This window comes from Drosophila subobscura, chromosome E, assembly GCF_008121235.1.
Source record: "Drosophila subobscura isolate 14011-0131.10 chromosome E, UCBerk_Dsub_1.0, whole genome shotgun sequence".
NCBI lineage: Eukaryota > Metazoa > Arthropoda > Insecta > Diptera > Drosophilidae > Drosophila > Drosophila subobscura.
Window position 1 is genome coordinate 14,483,935 of NC_048531.1, and position 18,597 is coordinate 14,502,531.

At 48.4% G+C, this 18,597-nt stretch overlaps 2 protein-coding genes across 5 annotated transcripts in view; one reads left to right on the plus strand and one right to left on the minus strand.

Annotated features, from left to right (window-relative positions):
- Positions 1–18,597, plus strand: part of LOC117892570 (zinc finger protein jing) — a 134,615-nt gene that overhangs the window by 105,997 nt on the left and 10,021 nt on the right. The window contains exon 1 of one of the 3 annotated variants that reach the window (XM_034798893.1): positions 16,707–17,273. The exons of the other annotated variants lie outside the window; for them this stretch is intronic. The gene's annotated coding sequence lies outside the window, so the exon portion shown is untranslated. Of the gene's footprint in view, positions 1–16,706; positions 17,274–18,597 lie in introns of those variants that run through there. 3 annotated transcript variants of the gene reach the window in all.
- On the minus strand, positions 7,389–11,966 carry LOC117892571. 2 transcript variants are annotated; one of them, XM_034798898.1, is made up of 4 exons: positions 11,962–11,966; positions 7,968–8,044; positions 7,717–7,905; positions 7,389–7,655 (listed from the first exon to the last, which is right to left on the minus strand). In XM_034798898.1, exons 2-4 carry the CDS (start codon positions 8,026–8,028, stop codon positions 7,426–7,428), a joined length of 480 nt encoding a protein of 159 aa, XP_034654789.1. In that variant the 5' UTR covers positions 8,029–8,044; positions 11,962–11,966; the 3' UTR covers positions 7,389–7,425. The 2 variants fall into 2 exon arrangements, with proteins under 2 accessions (XP_034654789.1, XP_034654788.1); XM_034798897.1 differs by lacking the exon at positions 11,962–11,966 and having other exon boundaries at positions 7,968–8,083.

An 18,597-nucleotide genomic window follows, 5' to 3' on the forward strand; every position in this document is an offset into this window, starting at 1 on the left:
CCTCCTCTTAATAAATACCTCCAATTTGGAAGCTTTTGCCACACAGTAGATTGCCATAAAAGTGCCATTTAGTTGCTTTGATTTCCTTTTATTTTGTAAAGTTATAAAGATTTAGCAATGAAGGTGGACCCACTGCAAGTTTCCACCTCGAACCTCAGCCCATGTTGAACTTGAACCTCGGTGATGTCTGAAATGTGGCAACGGTGCAACAACAACATCTATTCGGTTGCACGTGAGCGGGTCAGAAGAGGATTGGTGTGCGTGTGTGTATGTGTGTGTGGGGGGGAAATGCATGAGAAATGTACACGAAATGGAACGCCAGGCAGTAAATTAAGTGCCCGCTGGGAATTTTCTTTATCGAATTGTTCGCCTGTGTGCGTGCCTGCTCCCTCCCTTCCCCTCCGGTCTGTCTGCCTGTGTCTCTCTCTCTCACACTCTGTGTAGCTGTCTCCTTCCTGCGTTTGCTATCGGTCCATCTGTCTGTCTGGCTGTCTTTCGCTCTCTCTCTCTCTCTTCCTCCCACTTCTCCGTTGTGCGTGGAGATGAAGCAAAAACCGCTTTCGCTCCTGCTCCTGCTGCTTGCTATTTGGTATCGCCCTCCCGCTCTCTCTCTTAACTACTGACTGTTGCTCTCACTCTCTCTCTCTCTTGCTTGCTCCGTTTAATGGGCTTTGGGTGCTTCACCTTCTCTCCCTGTGGGAAGCCTGATCGAAGCCCTGCCCTTGCTTACCCTTTCATTATGGTATCGCTCAGGGTCTTGTCCGTGGCACTGCCAGAGTGGCAAGGGGCAACTTTAAGTTCTTTGCCACACAAATTCATTTCGGTGCGGCTTATGCTCGTACTCGTACACATACATGTGTACACACATACATTCGTACATATTTGTGTGTATTTTTTTGTGTCTGCCTCAGAAAACACTTTGCCGCGGCTCTGCCGCTGCCGCTGTCGCTGTCGCAGTTGTTGTTGTTGCTGATTCACTGGTTGCGGAAGGGGGGACGGGGCGGGGACTGACTGTGTATTGTTATGTTAATTTTTGATTATACGCAATCCCATTGTTGTTGCTGTAGCCAGAGTTGCAAGAGCGGAGTGGAGTGGAGTGGCACGAGCTCTGCTTTTCATATAAATATCTCCCTGTGCTGCCCCCCCCCCCCCTGCCACCCTGTCTTTGCAGCTCACTCACTAATTTGAGCGCGTGCCGACGTCTGCCGCACAGCATCGGGCTGGGCGAGCCTGGCTCTGGTTCTGGGCTGGGTTGGGTGCTGAGGGTGCGTGGAAATCACATTTAAATAGTTTTGCGACAAGCTACATTGCAATGTGAGGTGTGGGGCAGTGAGAGAGGAAACGAAACACACAGGGAAAGTGTGGCAGTGCCTTACCTACCGATTGACAGACCTTCCAGTCGAATATGTTTGGTCCAAGACGAGTCACACAACCCCTTTGGGCTGCCCCTTTGCCTCAGCCGATGCGAAGCGTCTGTCTTAGGCGTTGTACCTCCCCCTTGGAGGAGGAGGAGGAGAGTGGCAGGGGGGCATCATGTGCTCATCATGTCCACGTGCCGGGCATCAGTTTCAAGTTCAGCCACAGTCCAGATCCCACACCCAGCCCAAAAACTAACCCAGAACAAGGAATGGGGATGGGCAGTGGCTGGGGGATGTGTCTTCTAAACCCCTTTTGTTGACGAGTGGAGGGGGGTGGAGAGCCACTGGAAAATTAAAAGTGTTGCGCTTAAGTGTTTTGCCGTGTTTCAAGTTGTTTTATTGTTGAAGTTGCCGTTGCTGCTGCAGCTGCCCCCCTGTGTGGCCGCAAAACCTTAACTAATTCGAAAGACAACGAGAAGGGACGTGTGAGACGCTTCTTACGCGTCACAACTTTTATACCCGGCACTCAGTACTACATCTGCAACTTAGCGGTTATTTGTCAAATTTTACATTTTTTCTTCATCTGTCATCTACATCAACAACACTACTCACGCCAACACGCTCCTTTAGCTCGCCACCCTCCCCTATAGACACACACTGCAGAGTCGCGGCAGAGTCAGCGGCAGAGGCAGCGGCAGAGGCTGCGGCAGAGGCAGAGGCAGTGACGTGTCAGGGGCCAGGCCATAAACAGCGCGAAGCAGAGTGTGAATGCTGCGGGACGGGGTGGGTTTGGCTACTGCAAATTAATTTCTTCATTGTGGCTATAATAATGATCCAATCGTATCCCAATTTGGTGATCTGATAGATATGGTCATTCCCTACGGAATGGCGTTTTTAGTTTTCTGCTATCTTCAAAATTGTAGATTTGGGAGGTTTTCGCCCTTTTGCGGAGGCGGAAGGGGGCGTGGCTCATTTTTGAAATACACTTGTAACAGTGTGAGCATACAGAAGTCTGGATGCAAAATTTGGTGGCTCTAGCTCTTATAGTCTCTGAGTACTAGGCGCTCATCAGGACGGACAGACGGACAGACGGACAGACAGACAGACAGACAGAGACTCGGCTATTGATGCTGATCAAGAATATATATACTTTATGGGGTCGGAAACGTTTCCTTCTGTGCGTTACATACAACCGTTATGTGCACAAATACAATATACCCTATTTACTCTTCGAGTACCGGGTATAAAAAGGAAGATCCCAGCTCCCAGCTGCCAGGTGGGTGGATGGTGTCCCTGGAATGGGCTATGGCCTGTGGGTGGATGAGCAATTACAATAGTCAATCGAGACGCTGTCCCCTTGGGTGGGGAATGGGTTCGGTTACGCCTCTTGCTTCCGAAAGTTTAATGAATGAGAACATTTTGCGGTGACTGTGAGGACAAAGTGTTTAAGTTGCGGGGATAAGATGATGGCGGAGGATTGGGAAGGGGGAAAGGGTGTAGAGAATGGGGTTGGAGCTGGAACTAATGATTGTGTGGCGGTGGAAATAGTGCATATCCATTACAGACACCAATTAAAGAGTTTGAACTGAGAGGGAGTGCTCTCAGCCCTGTTCCGGGGTGGTAATTGAAGCTGTGTCCAGCTCACATTTGAAGAGTGGAGAGAGGGGAGAGAGGGAGCTGCCATTAAGAGGGAGAGTTAGGAGAAAGGAAGCTCCCCATTAAGAGGGAAAAGTTAGCAATGGGAAGCTTCCCGTTCATAGCTTCATAGGTGGAAGGGTAGAAAGGGAACACCAACCCTTTGTAGATGGGGGATGGATGTGCCTGGCAAATTAATGAATATGTATTATGAGCATCAAGGTGCTAATGGACACGACACGCCACACACACACACGATTTGGGGGCGCAACAACAAGAGCCACAGCAACGGCAACGGCAACAGCAACAGCAACAAAAGCGATGCAGCCGCAAATTGCATTAGAAATGCAAAACAAACAGGGAGTGGGCAGGAGCAACCACTCTGCCACTCTGCCACTCTGCCGCCCCACTGCCACTGAGTTAGAGGAAATGTTCGACATGAAGGCAGCGGCTAATTGAATATACAAAATGCCCGCCACGGAGTCGACAGCCTGCCGCAACCGCTCCCACCCCGCAAAAAACACAAAACACAAAACGCGAAAGCGAAGGCGAAGGCGAATGCGGATGTAGGCGGGAGAGTGGCGGGAGATTGGATGTCGATGTGGACCACGTGTTGACCCTTCAGAAATTGTTATTGTTGTAAACTGATTGACCGCCGTGTTTCGGGTTTGAGGGAGTGCTAGGGGGAGGGTTTCGACAGAGCGAGAGATCGCATCATGGCTTAAGCATCATTGAGCCAGCAAACCAACCCCCGTGTGGCCTTTCGCTCAGTGTATTTAATCGCGGGACAGCCGTGGGAGTTTCAACAGTTGTTGGTTAACCCTTTGGCCTCTCCCCCGTGCGCCTTTTAATGCACTTCCGCTCAGCCGCTCCGCCGCTCTTCCGCTCATTGGATATGCAATTTTGTAGTGCTTTTGGGAAACTTTAATCCCATTCTAGAAACACAAATACAAATGCATGGATTTGCCATGACTTTCTGACTGCCCTTTCGCTTAACCCTTGCCCCCTGCCAACCCCCTCCCCTGTAGTTGCGTGCACTTTCTACCTTTTTCCCTACAAATACTCGCAAATACGGGCGCAGGATGGAGGGAGGCGCACCCATCCTGTCGCTCGACTCTTCCTGTCGCATCGCTTTAATTGGAATTGTTTTACTCGCATTTTGGTGCCCAGCCCGAGGTCCTTTTGTTGCTGTGCTACAGCGGCGCATATCCCTCCGACTATCTGCAGTTGTTATCTGCCATTCTGGGGCATTCTTTTCGGCTGCAATTTTCGCTGCGGTTCGGCTCGACTTGGTTTGGTTTTCATTTGGGTTTTTGGTTTGGTTAATCGTCCGGGTTTTGCGGGGGATTAACCAGTTCTTTTGGGGGTAGATTCACAGAATGAGAAAGGGAAAAGGAGTAAGGAATAAGAATGGGCCTGGGACTGCCATTGTTCCTGTTTTTGATTGCTACGAGCCGATGTCTGGCCTGCAAAAGTGCCCTTGAAAGGGTGGAGAACCCCCAAAATGTGTATCTTTATCTTTGACTTTTACCAATTTAAAGCTTTGTCTAAGGATTAACTGAAAGTTTAACTAAATTTGGCATTTCTTTCTGCTCTTTTTCCAGGTAGGTGAACAAATGCCGAAAAACCGGAAGTAAACTCAATTTCTGGCAGCCATCCATACACTTGATAAGGATAAGCTCAAGGGATGGGGGTAAGCTCTCAGCCCCTCTGGCTATCCCTTCACCCCCCTGTAATTTGCGTTGCCCTGGCAAGCGGAAAAACTTGTGTCTCTGGCAGAAGCAGCCAAAGGAAAAAAACAATAATTTCCGGTTTATTTGTGTGCGTCTCGAGCCCCCATATTATGACAGGCCATCATCATCCATACATCGGGCGATGAAAGGGAAAGCAATCATCGTCTTGCCTCCATATGTTGCTGGGGGGGTGGCATGGGTGGTGGCATGTGGCCAGCGGGGGAATCTGTGTTTGCAATGGGATCCTATCGAACATTTGGCAGACGACGTCGCGTCGACATTGTTATGATTGGGCCCGCAGCTCAATGAGGCCTGTGAATGAAATGTTTATTAGCCTGATTATTGGTCGTGGAACAACAACAACAGCAACAGCAACCATCCACCCACCATCTCCATCAATGAATGCTGCGCAGCTGAGTGCTCCCCTCCCTGCTCTCTGCAGCCCTCTATTCATCTGCTGTTCAATTGATTTTCCCACAAATACAAAACGCAAACGGACTGAGGCACACGCATAGGAACAACTGCAAGTCGACTGCAAGTCACGCACTTCCTGGGCAGCAGTGCCACGCCCACTAATTGCAAGCACCAGGGTGGAGGGTTTAGGTAGACACACGCACACAGGCACACACACAGGCACACACACATTGAGAGTTAAGTTAGCAATTGTCACAGCGAAGATGAATGCAGCCAGGCAATGGAGAGCAGCAAGGGAGATGCAAGTTTCTACGTTCAAAGAGAGTTTCAAATTTCTAAATGAATCTCTATATTAAACCGGCGACAATCCACCAAAGGGTATCCAAACGGTCGAGCCTCAAGCAACGTTTTTGCGTTTTCGCTTTACCTTTTTGACTCTTTCATTTCCTTCGCTCGTTCCCGTTTGCCTGCTGCGGCTACGGCAGAGCTGCTGCTGCTGCTCCCGCTCCCACTCCCCTCCCTAACTGGGGCTTAGGGTCCATCTCCAGCCAACGCTTGGCGCAGGAGGAGGGTTGCAAATTCGAAACAATTAGCACTCGGCCGATAGATGAGACGACAGAATGGATGGAGGAACGGATGGAGGATGCTGGGAAATGGAACAGAAAGTGAAAAAGGAAATGGAAGGGAGAACAACAAGAGGCAAAAACTGCGAGAGAGAAATTGGAGTGGGAATTGCTTTAGTTTTGGAATGAAAATGCGAGAATGTAGCACGGAACGGGGCGGTGCGGGGCGTGGCCAATGCTGTGGCCAAAAATAGAATTAATTGTTGAGTTCGCATATTTCCAATAGGGGAGAAAAATAAATGTTCAATCAAGGAAGGAAGCGGCGATGTCACATGACCAACCGAAAACTACTTCAATCTTTTTGATCTTCGTGGCTAATGAGGCACGTCAACCCCAAACGCACACAGGCACAGGCACACACGCACACCTAGAACCATGCCCTGTGCCCCATTAGCGTCGCACAATTTGTACCTCCCGAAAACAAATCCAAAAGAAATCCATCAGAAATCAGAAAGAGACTCGAGGCGGGGCAACACGAATAAAAACCAATTCCAATGAAATTTTTCATGCCACAAAAAGAGAAAGAAAAGAAACCCAAAAAGAACAGAGAGAACAGAAAGAGAGAGAAGACAACGGATACAAGGAGAGGCAAACAAATAGCTCTCCAGCAGCATGCAACAGAACACAATGCAAAGGCAAAGGCAAAGGCAGAGGAGAGACGGCAGACTAGTCTCCAAGAAGCCCTTTTTATGGTGCAACAAATCTCAAGCTGAATGAAAATTCAAGCAAAGAAGTGGAGAGTCGGAGAGGGGGGGCACGGGGAGACGGAGACGGGGACGATGACGATGCCCGGACCAACGCAAAGTGGGAAACCGAACAAACAGCGTGCCGTGTGCTCCAAGATAGAGTCGAGCCGAGTCGACGAGGGTGGAGAGTGACTTTGCCACGGCTATGTCTGTGGCTATGGCTATGACTATGGCTACGACGATGACGATGCCATTGACTGTGGGCCCTACCATAGCATGGAGAGAGAGAACCCATAGAGAGCCGGTCCGCATCATATTATTAAGTGTAGCCAGAAGCAATTAAGTGTAGATAAGCAAACAATAATGTTCCCAGTCACGTACTCTGCCGCCTGGCTGGGACATTTTCTCACTTAGCCCGTAAAGGCAGGAACCCTCCGCTCGGACAAAGCCGAACTCCGAGTCCAAGCCTGGCAACTGGCTGTGGTGTCTGGCTGGCTGGCTGCCCAATGCTTCCAATCACTCAAGTGTATTGGCCAAAAGGAACAACGGAAACTCCGCTGTCCAACGTTTTATTTGCCATCTATCTGTCGGGGATACATTTAATTTCATTAGAGCCCACACACAGCACTCCGCCAGCACAACAGCAGCAGCAAGATGCGCCACGATTCGTGCCAGCCAGCGGGAAACTGTTTGAACTTTGCCACACACACACAAAAGTTGCCACAAAGTTTCCACTGCCACTGGGACACACCTTCTGGACACAGTGACTTCATTGTTGAGGCCTCAAATGTGTCGGCAGATTCGACAGGAAAAACCTACTCTTAATTGACGGTTTCTGTGGCAGTTGCAGAATGTCAGTTTGCTCAACATACAATGATCGAAGCACAAGTTCTTATGGCTCGAATATTTCCACCAAATATTCTCAGTTTCGTTTTTTTTTAACACCCGAATTTACACTCAGAATTTACACTTAAATTTAGCATTGCAGTCCGAGTGCCATGATCGCCAGAACACCCAACAGCAGACTGCCCAATGGCCAGGGTCTTGCCCGATGGTTGCCCTTGTCCCCTCTGTCGCAGAGGCAGCGATCGATGCAGCGCTTGCAGTAGACCACAGGATTCGACTCGTACTTGTACATGTGGGTATTGATGGCCGCCTGGCAGCCAATCTTTGGGGAATAGACGCAGCAGTAGCTGCCGATTTTGCCTGAGGGAGGGACACACGGATGGAGATGGGCATAGAGGAGAGTGGCTGAAGGATTACGCACTCAGAGCAAAGGGATAGGGCGTGCACTGCTTGTAAATGTCCATGGGATCAATGGTGCTCGTCTCGTAGTCCTCCTGCACCATTGGCACCGTATCGATGGCGGACCCTGGCGCACAGTAGTAGCCCGTGACATTGGCCTTGCAAGGATAGCCCCAGTGCTGGCTGCAGTCGGCGCACTGAGCCCGCAGACCTGCAGGGAAAGCAACATACATAGAAGGTCAGTGGGATACTGAATCCTAGGCATCCACTTACCCTGCACCTGCAGTAGCACAACGACGGCCAACAGCTGCCAAATGTTTTCGTATTTTAGCATTTCCGAACCGTTTCTCCTTCGAACTGTTGGACTGGAATTTTGTTGTGTAAAAAGAAACTAAAATCTGAGACTAAACTCCAGTTGATAAACGATTTGTGTGTGTGTGCGTGTGATTATAAAATCACTGAGAATGCGCTGGGATCCATAATTAACAGCATCCGAATGACGTTTGCATATTTCAGAGACTGTCGCAGAGAACGGAGCGCAGACAAAGGCACAGATCGAGAGCCAGGCCCAGACCCTTAATGGTTTCTCCACTCTGTTGTCCACTGGCTGAATTCTCCTGAATTCTGTGCTCATTATGCTACGTGGGCTGCGGGCAGAATGTTCCTGGAAATCGCCGCTGACTGGACACGAATAAGAGGCGGCCCAGAGATTGGAAATGCACTTTCTCGCTGGAGCTATCATCGAACACTCGCGGATCAGCGACTCCCAAAATGCAATTCAAATTAGTCTGTTGCTAGGGCATTAATTGGAGCCCGCAGAGGGGACCTGCCGCTGGGAGATTGGTCGATTCATGTCATTTGCCCTGTCGGTGTCGACAGTCGACAGTCAACAGTCGACAGCCGCCAGTCCCTCCATCTATTCACATTCCCCATTCGCATTCACATTGAATCCGAGCTGCTCCGCTGCTGCTGCTGCATTGTTATTCAAATGCTGCCATTAATACTTCGCTGGCAATTGCAAATACCCCACGAGGACGAGGACGGGGACGACGACACGAGCTGCATGTGTGTGTGCTGTCTGCATGTGGCGTCACCCCATAAGCCCCCAACTTGCCACGGCTGTGAGGCTTTCATATGTAAATTTGTGTGCGACTTCTGGGAGAGGTGGCGGGGGCACTCGTGTATGGGCGCCGTGCCTGACTGAGTTTTTCCCTGGCCTTTTCCTTGTCCTTTTTCCCATCGTAACTCCTTTCGACTGTTTGGGGCTCCTGCTTGGAGCAGTTCTTCCTTTTCCTTTTCTTTTCCTGAAATTTAATATGCCAAAATGAAATTTTCAAGTGTTTTGAATTTATTAACTTTGGCATTCAGTGCACATACACACACACTCCGCGATTGTGCCTCCATCTGTGGCATTAATGGAACATTGCAACAACAATACGATTTGTCTACTTCTCATCAAATATTGCCCGATTGTGTGGAGTAACTCTGGCAGAGCTGCGCTTGGTTGATGCTTATAGTTTTTGGGGAGAATAAAATTGAAATCAAAATCATTTGTACGTCTGCTTGAGGCAGGAAGGGGAAAGAAGAAACCCCGCATGACAGCAACAACAACAATGACACCCAGGCAACAGCATCAATACAGCAATCTAACAATACAAACAACAATCGGTCGGTTCGGTTCGAGTTCATCCCCCGAAAATGGTATTGTATTTCCCGAGCATTTAATGAAACTATCAGCTGGTCTCAGTCCGCTGCTTGGTTCCATTTGTAGACCATTAAAGATTCTCCAATCCATTCCAATCGATGCCCCTACAGCCGTTTACAGCAATTTAATGCTAATGGATTTGTCTGCCAAGATTTCGGCTCCGGGGGTCGGTCGCTCACTTGATTCCACTTGAGGCATGACAACGAAAAAGCGACATCAAATGGGTTTGCTGTGCCTGCCTTTTGGATTGGATCAACCTTAAAGATGTCGCACTTTCGCACTGGAAACTTAATTAACTGCCAGAACGGAAGACAGAAGTAGAAGTAAACAGAGTAATTGTGGTCTCCTTGCCGATGGATGATGCCAAGTGGACCGCAAAGAAGCCGCAAAAACCCCCAGCCGAAAGCCCAGGCACCTGTCTGCTCCGTGCCACAGCGTGGCAGAGTTTTGCGGCAGTCGCATGTGGATTAAAGACAGCTTGCAGCAGTGCTGCACTGACTGTCGGCAGTGGGTGGGAGTCATGTAGAAATGTTGCTACAAGCGGCAAGACGACAAATAGAAACAGTCCGCCGACAGACAGACAGGCAGGCAGAATGGTTGGGGAGGACTGTAGTTAGGAATCCCAGGGATAACAGGCAGGGACAGGGGAGGGAGTAACTACCACCGACAACAGGACAATTAAATTATGCAGGATTTTCCAGTGCCGCTACCAAAAGCACTTTGCTGAGCTCTAAGCAGAGTCGAGGCTCTGCCACTGCCAAACAGACGCCAAACCCGCTGGCTCCTCCTCCGCCATCCTCCCTCCGACTCTCAAAGAATGCGGAAAAGATTTTGCGTAAATTGATTTTAAATAAATTAAAACATTGACATTGTTCTCGTCCGGAGTTAGGAGCAGAATTTGTGCAAAGAAAATGAAAACTTCCACCAGGTTGGATGGCAGTGGGCAAACAACTTTTCGGCAACTTCAAAATCCAAGCAACTTTTGCTGGAACTTTGGGCGGGGTTTCAGTCGCCTGAAGGTGCTGCAGCAGAGGAATGGCAATGGCATGGAATCTCCGCTCCCGGATATACTTTACTCGCATTTGGATCGGTCTTTGCACTTGATGGAATAGTGCACTTTGATGGGATAATCACTATTTAGCTGGCCAGCTGATGTGGGATTTATCTCAAATGTTTTTCGATTGCAAGTGGAACTAGTAAGTGATAAGGTTTCAGCATGAAATTTTATTTGTTAATTAAAGTTTATCAGTTTTGTAGCTGAGGAAAGTGCTGCATTAATCTATTTCCAGCTGGAACATATTCTATATTTTCCAATCTTTGTGCAGCAGGTTATCCATCGTTGTGCCTCCGTCTACATCCCAAAATTGTCATAACTTTGCTTTCAGTTTTTGCTTTATTTTCCTACTCTGTTCTGCTTCCCTTGGGAACATTTCTCACCTCTCTCGTTTCGGTTTTCCGATCCCCTGTGGCAATCCAATTTGTAAGTCCCCGCCATCGTCTCTGCCCCCCTCTCTGATGTTCTTGTAATGATAAATCATCTTTTGTGTTCCCATTTTGTTGTTTCGGATTCGGTAACCGTTTTCTCAGATCTTTGCTCCTCAGAGCGTGTGTGGGGAACTCTCAGTCGAAGATTGAGTTTCAGGTTGCAGCAGCTCCTTCACCTTCCACATCGAAGATTTCAGCGTAATTCCGTCATGATTATTGTGAGGAGGGCACGCATTTTGATTGATACTTTAGCACTACTTAAAGGCCATCGGCCTGCGATTACCCCCTGGAACTCCGCTCTGTGCCCTGTCCTCGCTCTCCCTCTACTCTCCACTCTCCACCCTGCTGCTAGTTCCAATGAAATTCAATTTTAAAGCGAAATGCATTTCTGTGGATTCATCAATCTTTATCTGTTACCCTCTTCGCTTTCATTCTTCGCTGTCTGCGGAGGGCAAGGGCCCTCAGCACTCGAAAAAGTTTATTTCCTGCGGCGTTTCGGAATTTTCAATGCCTTCGGCGCTCATTACATGACAGCAGCAGCAGCAGCAGCAGGACCACGCAGGCCACAGAGGTGGGGTGTGGGGGCGTGGCTAATGTCCGGCCGGTGGCCTGCCTGCCTGCCTGCCTGCCTGCCTGCCACTTGTGTCTCGTGTGTTCGCGACCGGCCTCGACTTTGACTCCACCTCGGCCGGCGTGTTGTGTGCGCCTCATTTCGTATGCCGTTAGGCGGCCCCCGAATGTAATTATTCAATACATTTTACGTGCCACGAATGCCAGAGAGCCACGCCACGCCCCCCTGCCTGGCTGGCCCCCCTTTTCGGATGGGCCGGCTTTCCACTTGAACTTCATTAGAATATGTTTTGTATGCGTGTGCGTGAGTATCCGTGTGTGAGGAGTCGTTGACTTGGACGTCTGCTCCATTCTGTCGCTCTCTCTCTCTCCCTCTCTCTCCCTCTCTCTGTTCCGTATTCCTTTTGGCACTTTCTCTCATCCTCTATGCTGCCGTCTGCTCCTTTTCTCTGCCCTCTCCCCGCTCCGCTCACTGTATTCTGTTTCCTTTTGGCACTTTTGGCGCACTTTTGCAATTTATTAAACATTTTATGGCGCCCCGAGGCGTACTTGCCCAAAACTGAAATTCTGAACTGAACTTCCCCGGGAAAGCAGAACGCCAGAAGAAACCACAAGGCCAAAGGGGCAGCATGGGGGCGCAATTAAAGGTGAAACGGAATGCAAAACGAGGCAGCGGAACTGAGACTCAGGTGACTGCCGCTGAAACCCCAAAAACCAGGATCAAATCGATTTGAGGTCATGGAGAGGGAGATTAAATGAAATTTGTGTGTGCGAATTGTGAGGGAATTATTAGGAAATATTTTCGCAGCTATAAACAAAATCTGCCATCGCCAGTGCACCCGCAGTGTGTGGTTCAGCGAGCAAACAAAACCCCAAATGGAAACCCCATGCAGGGGATCAATTCGTTTCAAGAGTGAGGGAAATTCTGCATTGGTCTGCAGTCTGTTTACGGTTTGTTGTTGCTGTTCGCTTTTTGTATATGAAATTAATCGATGATCAAGAATCGCGCGTATCGTACCCCGCGCGTTGACAAAAGCTGTCAAGTGGTGTGTGTGCTTTTTTTCGACACTTTTCCAAACTAATTTCAAACTTTACACTTGCCGAAAAGGCCACTAGGCACGAGGCGCGAGACGAAAGACGTAAAGCGCAGCGAGTGCAAGAGCAAACAACAAACAAACTATTCGATGTGGCGGAGTGCAGAGGAGAGCAGAGGAGGAAGAGAGCAAACAGCAAACAAACTACAAAGAGAAAAGGAGAAAAAACACTGATTGCCAGACAGATTGACAGAGAAAGGGAGAGAGAGAGATGGACGGACGGACGGACGGACGGACGGACGGATGGCAAAGAACGGCGGAGAGCAATGTCAAAACAAATGTTACAGCACCAGCAATAGACAGAGCCGGCAACGATGGAGTGCGAAAGAGATGGGAATGCAGATGGAGATGGATTGTGGCGGTAAGAGAGAGATGGAGGATATGTATGTGCCAGCAGGCGGCGTATTTTTATGTTGTCCCGCAGCTGTGATTCCACTGTAGAGCTGTTGTTGTTGTTGTTGTTGTATTTATTCCCGGCAAACAATGCTCGCTCTGTCTCGCTCGCTCTCACGCTCTGCTGCACACATGTCGCCCTGCGGTCGTCCCACAGTGCGGGCCATGACAGGGCAACGTTTGAGGATTTTTGGAGTATTTAATGGAATATTGGAATAGGAATACGAGTGCATAAACACACACACACATAAGCGAAACAGAGACAACAAATATACACACGATACGATAGTTACAACTATTCCGGATCGGCGGAGAGTTGACTAAAGTGTTTGACCAACTTAAGCGACATTCGGTGTCGTATTAAATGCAGCCAAGGCAAAGCGATTCCACATGCACTCGACCGGGAATACTCGGGAAAAGCCCCTTGGGGGCGATGGTCGAGACACTGGAGAGTGGACAGCAAGTGGCCCAATGGCAATCCATAGAAATAGAGCCGTAAAAAGTGTCTGAATTTAGACTGAAATGATAAAAATAGGCACTAGCAATAACCACCAAAGTACCTTTCTTCCCGCGTCCAAGAACAAACAGGTAAATGGCACTCGTGATGGGCAGGGATAACGCATATCGAGTTAGAGATCTCCTATACCCAAGGGTCTGCAAACATTCCCCGAACCCTGTAACGAAACATTTATGCCTGCCAGGGTATTAATTATTCGGCTGCTACGGTCTTTCCATTTGCCAACCATTTGCTGCTGGTGATAATCCCAGGGCGCTGTTTCAAGTCTCAGATCCAGTTTCAGTTTTACAATCGCTGGTCCTGGTGCTGGTCCTGGTCCAAGGTACACACAGGTCCAGATCCCAGATCCAGGCAACGGATGAGCAGACCAGAGGCTGAGGCTGAGGCGGTGGCTGTGGCTGTGCGGCATGGTTAGGGCAAAGGCAAATTGCGTGTGCAAACAGTGGAGAGGAATGGGGAAAGCGGAGCGGAGTAGAGCTGCAGCTTCATTAGCGAGGGTTGCTTCGAACAAACAAGCAAGCTCACACACACACACACACAGACACACACACGTGTGGAAATGTACCTATGGGGATGTGTGTGCTCTACACGGATGTGTGCACTAGGTTTTTATTATTATTTTCTTTATTGTTTAGCGCGTTATAATTGGGGTGCCACAGGAGCGGGCAGCGGGCAGACAGGAAAGGATATACTCTCTGGCACAATATGCACAATGTATGCAGTCGCCTGGAAGACCTACATTCTGTTTACACTACTCGACACACTCCACTCCTCGACACTCGACTCTGCCTCATTGTGCCAGTGTAGGAGTTACTCGGAGGAGGTCTCCTCTCAGCTGCATGTGTGTGGGGAGGCTCCTCCTAAATGTTGGGTGTAAGTTCTCTCAGGTGTTATTCTCTGAATTGTTGTAAACATAATAGCAGTCGTTTACCATAATCATTTACAGGCATTGCCTGGCCCTCACTCTACTTACGTGCATTTGTATTATTCATTTTACAGCACTTTAAACGCAGTTTTAGGCTTACATTCCCCTCATTGAGTTGTAGCACTTTGCTACAGATGAAAGTTACAATGGACAAATATTGTTGTGCATTTGCATACACTGACATTGTGGCTCCTTTAACGAAGCTTAACCATAATTTTCCACTTAGGAGAACTCCTGCTCTTCCTTGACTATTGTTTGTCCCCACATTGATTGGCAATTGATGAGTTTATTCAATCTAATTCAACATGTGTACACACACATTTCTTGTGCATAAATTTGGGCATTGCCTTTTCTATTATTGTAGAAATTCTTCCCTATGTTACGATTCGACTCGGGATGTTTGTGTGTGACGACCACATGCTGTGCCTGCATTAGGTGCTAATGAAATAATATTTAATTGAATCTATCAGCCCTAATGAATGGCGTTTTGTTAAATAGTTTTTATCCCCCCAAGCCAAAAAAGTGTCCGGAATTAGCATAAGAGCATGGGGAAGGTGTATGTGGAAACGGCAGGCGACAACAGAACCCAAATCAAATTTTAAGTAATAGACCCCACGTACTATCCCCATAACTCATGCATACACACACACACTTATACACATGTAAATTTATGTGTGTGTGTGTCGGAGACACCCCCAAGCAACCCCTTCATTGGTTTTTCCAGGGGAAGGCTGCCTCTCTCTCGCTCTCTCTCTCTCCCAGCTGTCAGAAACAGTTTATAACGCCTGGTATTATGCCGCACATAAATCAGAATTGACGCGTAAACAAATTCATGTGTAAGGGGGCGGTGGGGGAGGGGTTTTCTTTGCATAGTTTCTCTATTTCTAATATTATTTGCATCATTTGCAAGATTGCCTGACTAAAAATGTGTAAAATTTATGCATAATTCCCCCCGAAATGCTGCATGTCAGATACCTGATCCAAATGGGGCTGTAGGGATGAGTGTTCGGGGTGTGCGAGTGGCATAACATACGACCCGTTGACGCTTGTTCCTGTCATCCATCCAAGGATTGGGCCTATACACACATCTAATTTATGGCCTGCGGCTTCGTCGTTCCACTCCGGAAGTCGTGGCAATTTACCAAAGCGCTTCGGATTGGTTTTGCCTCCGAAACGTTGCTATTTCCGAAACGTTTTGCCGGCCGAACTCCCCCTTCCACGCGATCCCTCATCCTGTCAAATTAGAGGATTATTGTTTTCTTTTTTCTCCCCCAAAAAAAAGAAGGAATCCCCCGATTAACCGTGCAACCTCCTCCGCAAGAGCAGTCATTCCACGAGTCAGTCCCTGACAAATTTATAAACGACATTTGCCTGGGATTTATGCAGAAAATTAAATAACTTTTTGTTCACGCCAGAGAAAACAACAGAGCCCTGCAGGGGGATGGGATGGGACGGGGAAGTAAGCGGGAAAACGTCTAAATAATTAGATAAACATTTAAGAAAGCGACGAAAGGGACCAGCGAAAAGAAAGTAAAATGAGGAGAGTGACAAGAAGCCTAAACAGAAGATGGCACAGTGTGATGAGGCGGCGACAGTGGCGGCAGAGGACCACAGCAGACACATAATGGCGAAGTGTGCAGTGGGGGAAGCTGTCCATGGCTTGTGGGAAAGGGAAGAGCGGTGGGGTGCCCGGGAGTACGTGACCATAACATGAACTGCTGGCTGCCAGCGACCTCCCTTCCCTTCCCTCCCGTCACTCCCTGCACCAATACTCTCCTCTCCACTCGCTTTTCCATACTCCCCTTGCCGAACACTCAGCGAAGAGAGGGAGGGAGAGAGAGTGCGAGAGCGAGAGCGAGAGCGAGAGACGGCGGCAAACAGGAAATATTTAACGTGCCAACAACAAAAGTGAAATATAAATAAAAATAATAATAATAATGGGCAGAAATGTAGGGAACGGCACAGAGTGAGGTGAGAGAGACCCAAGAGAACTTGCACGTTTCGAGGGTTGCTGCGAAGAGCATAAATGCTCTCGTGCCTGCGTGCGTGTGTGTGTGGTGGGTGCAGTGTGGCGTTCGTTTCAGGTCGTGTGGCAGCTTCGGCTCGCTTCGGCTCGCACATGCAGCCAATAGTTGCCGTTAGAATATCCCATTCGGGCCCTTTTATACAGGGAATTTCTGAGCGAGAGAGAACCGCACTTCGCACAACGAAGAGAGAGAGAGAGAGTGGTTCGAAGAGAGCGGAAAGTCTGCAGTTTTCCCGTTGTTTCCCTTTTTGAAGAAGCCAGGTTTTTGGATTCTATAAATCAGTCGGTACACACAGCCAACAGCCAATTCAGCCAGCCAGTCAGCCATTTTCTCTTAACACTGACGGACGCGGTGCATGCAACATAGCGGACGCCGACGAGACGTGGTGCCGCAACAGAATTTTCGGACACAGAACGCGCCGCACGAAACGGAACGGTTCTTCCTCTGCTCTGCCCCTTTTTGGATATGGATATTTATGCTACGCGCTCGTGTGTTCGTGTGTCTACTGTCGGGTGTGTTTCCGCGTGTGTGCCAGTGTGTGTTTTGGGATAATTAAAGCAACAAGAAACGCAACATAAACGGTGGGAACGCTGCAGCTCCTCTCCTCCGAAACAACAGCCAACAGCTAACCCAAACGAAATATGCGCCAGAGCGACAGTGGAAAAAGAAAAGCTTAAAGCCGAAGCAGCGCTCTGAGTGAGTGAGTGAAGTGGAGTGGAGTGGCCGTCCATGCGGGGCCACAGTGTGAAAAATTCAATAGCAAAGGATAAAACCCAGCGGGAGCTGCTACTTTATTGCTCCGGATACAGCTTGGAATACCTACCTCTCTTCGGATATCGCCACTACTTTGGATAACGTTAAATGTTAGTATACCCGAAGCAAAGGCTTAAACAGCAACCGAGAATTATGTATAGTGCAAAGGCAAACACTTTGCAGTGCAGTGTGGTGTAGTGTAGTGTAATGACAGCAGCCATGTCGTGTCGTGTCGTGTAGTGTTCTGCTCTGTGCCCCAAGTTAAAGTCATCAAGAGATATCAAGCAGCGTCAGGCGATTACGTCGCGTGCATTGCTCTTGCTCCCTACCTCTCTCCTCTCTCCCCTCTCCACTCACCCTTTTGCCCTCTTCCCACTCAGCTGCTGCGCATGTTTCTCTGTCTTTGCCTCTGCTTTTGTTCCCTGCTGCACTACCTACACCCTCTCACAGCCACAGCCACAGCGCAGCCACAGCCGCTGTTCATATTACAGCATAGTTTACATTCGCGTTTACATCATGTGTTAAATAACTGTTAGCTGTCGCTGCTATTCTGCTGTCACTCTTTTTATTTCACTCTCTCTCTCTATGGCTCTCCACTCTCTCAGTGTTTGCCCAAGCAAATATGCAATGATTTTTGTACCCTCTCTCTTATTATACCACCCACTCCACCACCCAACGCCACCCACTCTCTCTCTCCCTTGCTTGTTGGGCGCTGCTTTCATTCATGCCTTGCAAATGAAGCGTGCTCAATTGTTTGCGGCTCCTGGGAGAGGAGTAGGCAAAGGGGCGAGGAAAAAGTGCAGAGTGCGAAGGGTGTTCGGTTGGGTGGTGTTGGGAGTGTTGGATACACACACACACACACAAAAGCACACTCCAAGCGGAAGTGGAAGTCGCTTGCCCGTGTGTGTGTGTGTGTGTATCTAATGGGATTTTCTAATAAAATTTAAATTGTTGCCGTTTTTGCTGGGCTTTCATTCCATGAATTTAATATGAACTGTGTGTGTGTGTGCTCTAGTGTGCGTGTCTGTTTATGTATAGGGGCGATAAAGTCTTGCTTATGGCTAGAAAATTAAATAGAGTGCATAATTCAAAAGTAAACTCTGCCGTTGAATGCATAATAAAAAGCTGGAAATTGAAAAGATTCATCAATAAATAAAAGAGCAATCTAATTCCACAATTGTCAAACGTAATTCTTAATATCTTTTAAGCTAAGGAAGTGAAAATCCATCCTAAAACAAAGTTTAAAGTCACACAAATCCAGGTCGGGTCTGTATACACAGGAATGTGAAATGCAAAGTGCCGACGGTAAATTACAAATGCATAAAATACAGAAATACATACAGAAGAAGCTCCCAAATGTATTCGCAATCATAAAAGAGAGGCTGTTAAGGATAGAACATGGTCTTCCATCCAGTACAATCTCCTAACAACATT